This window comes from Sorghum bicolor, chromosome 1, assembly GCF_000003195.3.
Source record: "Sorghum bicolor cultivar BTx623 chromosome 1, Sorghum_bicolor_NCBIv3, whole genome shotgun sequence".
Lineage (NCBI taxonomy): Eukaryota > Viridiplantae > Streptophyta > Magnoliopsida > Poales > Poaceae > Sorghum > Sorghum bicolor.
The window spans coordinates 55,099,723-55,105,827 of NC_012870.2; the positions used below are offsets into that span (position 1 = coordinate 55,099,723).

The 6,105-nt window shown below is 52.1% G+C and overlaps 1 protein-coding gene across 5 annotated transcripts; it reads right to left on the reverse strand.

Annotated features, from left to right (window-relative positions):
- LOC8086276 (probable methyltransferase PMT21) lies at positions 1,890-5,455 on the reverse strand. 5 transcript variants are annotated; one of them, XM_021451156.1, is made up of 6 exons: positions 5,058-5,441; positions 4,829-4,942; positions 3,062-4,671; positions 2,888-2,965; positions 2,570-2,809; positions 1,890-2,340 (listed from the first exon to the last, which is right to left on the reverse strand). In XM_021451156.1, the coding sequence occupies exons 3-5, from the start codon at positions 4,612-4,614 to the stop codon at positions 2,599-2,601; spliced, it is 1,842 nt and encodes a 613-aa protein (XP_021306831.1). In that variant the 5' UTR covers positions 4,615-4,671; positions 4,829-4,942; positions 5,058-5,441; the 3' UTR covers positions 1,890-2,340; positions 2,570-2,598. The 5 variants fall into 5 exon arrangements, with proteins under 5 accessions (XP_021306831.1, XP_002467415.1, XP_021306830.1 ...); XM_002467370.2 differs by having other exon boundaries at positions 2,579-2,809; positions 5,058-5,438; XM_021451155.1 differs by having other exon boundaries at positions 2,579-2,809; positions 4,768-4,942; positions 5,058-5,438.

Below are 6,105 nucleotides of genomic sequence, written 5' to 3' on the forward strand. Positions count from 1 at the left end.
TTGCGGTGTCCTAGTGAGGACGAGGTTCGTGATATACCTCTTAGCCGCCGAACCACCAAGTGTTGGTCGACACAACGGGGATATAGCTTGGTGGCAACCAAGTGAACCTCGAGAGAAAATCATCGTGTCAGCCTTGTTCTTCCTGTTGGTTTGCAAGTTCCTAACACAAGCTTGTATTTACATTCATATACTTATACTTGTGTAGTTGCTCTTGTAATTAGTTAGCTTGTGTAGCTTGCTAGATACCTTTTTGCTTGTGTAGCTAGAAGTAGACCTCTTGCATGGCTAATTTGGTTTGTGTAACCTTATTAGTCATATTGCTTAGTTTGTGTAGCTAAGTAAGTTATGCTCTCTAATTTGGCATTAGTTGCCTTGTTATTGAGCTTTGCTAGTGAGCTTAGGAGCTTTGTGCTTTTGCTTACTAGTTGTGTAGGAGCTCCTCGGTGTTTGAAGTACTAGTGGCATAGGTTTGTGTGACCTTGCACCTAGATTTGGTTAGGTGAGATATTGCTAAGGTAGCATCTTATTTGCTTGTTTACGATCTTTTACAAGGTGCTAGAGAACTTAGATAGAGGGGTGTAGTCTTGGCTAGACCGATAGTTTTAATTCCGTATTTGTTTCGGTTAGCCGGCGTGATAAGTTTGAGAAAGGACTATTCACCCCCTCTCTAGTCCACCATCTCGACACTTCAAGCGCCCCCTTCCCCGGATCTTGCGGCCACGTGAGATGGATGTTGGATCTGGTGTCGTGGTAGCTAGATCCAGCCTCCTCGCGGCGGCGCCTCTCCTCTTCCTCTGGCGTGGTGGTTGAGGCATGCCGCGGTGCGGGTGTTGGCACGATGTGCGCATGGACGTGGCAAGGCGGGTCGCGACTACCTCCTCCTCTGGCTTGGCTGCCCCCCTATCCGGCATGGAGGAGATGGATCCACCTCGACTACTGGCGCCATGCCCCTCCTCTCCCTCCAAGGCTCCATCACGTCGCAAATCCGACAGGGAGAAGCCCGCCGGTGGCAGATCTGGCGGGATGGTGTGCTCTGGCGGCACTGCAGTGGCTGGCGTTAGGGCTAGAATAGGGCTCGCCGGTGGGCTCAGAATGGGCTCACTGGTGGGCTCTAGTTTTTTTAATTCATTAACCGAGATGGGTAAAATAACCGCCTCGGTTAATGCCTGATTTACTGTCACATTTCATTGAAGACGTTTTGTTTGCCCGCCTCTGTAAAAAATAATGTAGTAGTGTAAGCCTCAAATAGTTCTCTTTAGTTACTAGAGGGCTAGAGGCACAACCATTGGTGATATTTGGTAACACTACTAGCTAGATTTGAAGGAACACATAGATCAAATAGTTGAAACATTACATATCTGATTCAGAAAGTTCTTAAGTTCTCAAGAATGATCCAAGCGTGTTTTTCATATAAATTATTTATCCAATTATTCCGCCTTGCTGTCCGTAGAATGCAGACTCGCTCTTGTTATCCAAGGAAAGGTTTCTTATGAGGCCTTGTTTAGTTGGAAATTTTTTTTGGTTTTAGAAAATGTAGCACTTTCGTTTGTATTTGACAATGATTATCTAACTATGGACTAACTAGGCTGAAAAGAGAGACGGTGAATGCTGTCACACATAGGTGTGACAATCTTGTTCGTTTGAGCTTATCAGCCGAATCTGTCAGCCATTCAGCAGTGTTTTTCTCTCATAGCAAATCAGCTAACAATACTTTTTGCCACGGCTTACTCAGTGTTTCCTCTTCTTTTTTTTTCTTTTTTTTGCCCCCTTTGGCTACATTGTATTATCGATTCCTTTTCCTTCTTTGTTTCTATTTCGACTTCAGAGGAATTGCTTGCTTGCTCAAGTATAATGCATTGTGAGTTTGTGACGTCAACTGATAGCAACACTCAACAGAATCCGTCGCTTTCAGACATCATATTGATCCACATATGTGTTAAATAAATATATGGCCCGCTATTACAATTATTACAATTACAACCACAGCACCAACCATGCTCTGTGGAGTAACTTATATTTGCTCATCATGGTATGAATCGACCCACCCCTAACTGTTGTGGTACAAAAAAAGAATTAACTGTGTGATTAATGACAAATAGTACTAACTATTGGATCCTATACGGAGTTTTACTCAGCTTATTTATTTTGATAATTGTAAACCTTCTTGCATTGTATCAGAGTACTTGTTCATCTTCCATGTGTACTGAACGGTGAAGCGCCTCTGCCTTGTTGACCGAGACCACAGCACATTTGAGCTGATCTGGATGCCCTTGAGCAGCAGATTTACTCATCATCATCCATCCATCCAGGTTAAGGCTACTTAGGTCTTGTTTAGTTCACCTGAAAACAAAAAAAATTTCAAGATTCCCCGTCACATCGAATCTTGTGACACATGTATGAAACATTAAATATAGACGAAAATAAAAACTAATTACACAGTTTAGCTGTAAATTACGAGATGAATCTTTTGATCCTAGTTAGTCTATAATTAGATAATATTTGTCACAAACAAACGAAAGTGCTACCGTACCGAAAACTTTTCACTTTTCTTAACTAAACAAGGCCTTACTTTTTATACCTGGATTGATGATCCTGTCGTCACTGCTTTCCTGCCCAAAGCTTTTTCTGGCAGATGAGGATCTTGTCCTTGTCAGCCTTGTTCTCGGTGTTATGCTTCTCGCAGCTCCATCTCATTCCTTTGGCAATCGGTGCCACAGAATCAAGGAAGTAGGTGCTCTCCCGGATTATGGCATAACCCGTGGGACGAAGGATGCGGTCCATCTCAAGGAGTACGAACTTCATCTCGCACCTGCAATTGGAAAAAGAGGATCTTTTTTCTGAATTTTGAATTCTCAATTATACTAGAGTTGATTGTTTCTTTTCTTACCTGTGAGACTCTGCTGTGAACAGGCCATCAAGATGCAATAGATCATAGGTGCGTGGATATGTCGAGAACGCCTCACACCTGCAAACCGTGATTATTAGTTACAGTAATAGTCGGTGCATTCTGAACTATATGAATCCAACCAATCAAAGAGGCCGGAATTGAATGTATAGTTACCAGTCGTGGTTGACGCCGATGAGCCCTCTGTCGTAGACGACGCCGAGGGAGTTTGGCCCGTAGGAGGAGACGACGTTCATGACCCAGACGGGGTCCTTGATGAGGCTGCCGGCCAAGCCTCCGTACACGGTGTTCATGTCCATGACGTTCCTGATCTTGTCGCTCCCCAGCGCCGGCAGCAGCGTCTTGTAGTGCTTGGCCCTGAGCTTCCACCTGGCGTCGTCCTGCTTGAAGGCGGCGGCGCTGCTGCCCGGGACGACGTTGATGCGCTCCGGCGCGACGGCGAGCCTCTGGGGCCACTTGGGCGTGGCGTTGAGCCCCAGCTTCTTGTACTTGGCGCTGGGCGCCGTGACGCAGGAGCGCATGGGCACGTACCAGGCGGCGTCCGGGTCGACGCTGTCGTCGCACTTGGCGGGCGTGGTGATCGCGGTGAGCTTGTCGTAGCAGGCGGTGGCGTCGCCGGACTTCTGCCACACGGCGATGTCTCCCTTCATGTTGTAGAGCTTGAAGCACATGCTGGCCAGCATCTTCTTGAGCCTGTCGAAGTCGGCCTTCTGCGCCTGCGCCGTGGTGTTCCAGCCGTGCCACCGGTTCTCGTAGTTGACGGGCGGGCCGGAGAGCACCCAGAACCCGCCCGGGCGGAGGACGCGGTGGATCTCCAGGAGGTAGAGGCCGCCGAACTCGGTCCAGGGGATGAGGCAGCGGGAGCAGTGCGCCATGTCGAAGGCGGCGGACGGGAACGGCAGGCGCTGCGTGGAGATGATGCCGAGGATGGCCGGGATGCCGCGCTCCAGCGCGAACTGCACCTGGGCCTCGTGGTTGTCCCGGGGGGCGAGGGAGACGGTGAGGATGCCCCTGCCCAGCAGGTCGCCGCCCCAGCTGGCGACGCCGCAGCCGGTGTCGAGCGCGGTGCGGACGGTGCCGTCGCGCATGCCCGGGATGAGGCCCTGCATCAGGTCCACGTACTCGCCGACGCCGTTGGGGAACATGGTGCCGCCGCCGGGGAAGCGGAAGCGGTCGCCTTCCTTGACGAGCCAGTGCTGGTTGGACTTCTGGCTGTTGATCCAGTCGTAGGGGACGTTCCGGTACCAGCAGTGGTCCTTGCTCTTGGGCCACCGGATGGGCGGCTTGTACCCCTTGGGCGGCGGCACCAGGCACTGCTGCCGGTCGGGCGGCGGCGGGCAGTGCCGCTCCATGAAGCTCAGGCGGTAGTTGCCGTACCGCCGCCAGCGCTTGGGGTCGGTGCAGGGGGTGTAGTCCTGCAGGTCGGCGGGGCACTCGGGGAACGCCACGGCGGCCAGTGCCGGCCGTGCTTGGTCGTTGTCGGAGGAACGACGGGTCGTTGTGGTGGTGGTGCCGCCGCCGCCGAGGGTGACCAGAGTCGTTGGCGCCGGCTGGATGGCGTCCAGGAGGCTCCGCCCCGTGCTGTAGATGCCGCCGAGGTAGAAGGAGAAGGCGCAGAGCACGATGACGACGAGCGTCACCGGCACCGCCCTGGACCCTGCGCCGGCGCCTCCCGCCCTCTCGGGCTTATCTTCCTTGCTGTACTTCATGGCGCCGCCGCCCACGCCACGCTACTCTCTCCGTCGTCGAGCACTGCAAGTCTGCAACTGCAGCACGAGGAGAAATTAAACTTTAGTTAGGAAAAGAAAAAGACGCAGGGGACGGACATCCGAGATGCATGCAAATATGATACGCGATCCAACCAAAGCGAAGATCTGAAGACGATGAGACGAGGTGAGCTGCTGGTCGCGTTGACGCGTTTACCTTTGGAGGAGGAGGATGGGATGGCAGTGGAGTGGACACTGGAGAGTGAGCTGGAGGAGGAGGAGGACCGAGGACGACCTGGCACCGACGGCAGCGGCCAGCAGGGAGTGGTTCCTATATAGGAGTAGGAGTGGAGTATTAGCCCTCGCCGCGCTGGGAACAGCACAGTGGGTGGATGTCGGCCGGCACCGCCGTACCGCCAGATCTTGTCGTTGGTTCTTTCTTTTACCTTTTGTTTAATCAACGACCAGACGAGGAGGAGGACGAGGTTGTGGGCAGCGCGGGATCCGCGATTTTTGCAATCGAAATCACACCGATATCTGCCTGTATTTCTGCAGCACTGCGATCGTCGAGGAGAAATAGTATGGCGCCGCTAGCTGCGACGGAGGCGGGCGCGGTTAACAAACAAAACCTAGCGGAAACGAAGGGAGCGAGGCCGCCTGAATTCTGCGGTGATTCGATCGGTCATGAGCGAGCGAGCGAGAGATTTTAAAGCCAGGAAACAGCGAGGGGACCTCGGGAAGGGAAGAAATGGTGGTGGCAACGCGAAACGGACGGCGGCGGCAGGCAGGCAGGGAGAGGCAGTGGTCATCGGCCGGACTGCCTGGACTGGATGCTAGTAGTACTACTACTATTTTACTGATGATTGGATTGGCTGTTTGTTGGTTCGGCGCGCGGGCACTCCCAGTCCCACAATCCGCAATTGCTAGTGCCCTTGCCCCCGATAGGCGAGTGAGAGTCCACCACAATCGCAGGTGCGTGCGTGCGTGCGACTTGGCTGGCCGAGGCCGACGCGTCGGTCGTCCCACCCAGCCAGATCGGGTTCGCGTTTTCACACTACAGTCGTGGCTTCGGGGAGGGGAGGGGAGGGGAGGGGACCGCCGGACCCGATGCGGGGACGCCTTCCCACCTTCGCCCGAATATGGGTCCATCTCCATGCGCTACGGTGAAAAGGTCGGTGCGCGTTTTTGGGAAGAAAACTGCCGCATCCCTTTGCCGTTGGTGGAGTTTTTCTCGTACCCGTGTCCTCAAAAAAGGCCGCAACCTTCTCATCCCATCCCAAGTACGGACTTAGGGTAAGCTAATTTCATAGGCCTTGTTTAGTTCACAATTTTTTTTTGTTTCTATAGCATTTTTTTATTTGTATTTGACAAATATTGTCCAATCGTGGACTAACTAGGCTCAAAAGATTAGTCTCGTAAATTATAGACAAACAATATAATTAGTTTTGAGCCTAGTTAGTCTATAGTTAGACAATAATTACCAAATATAAATAA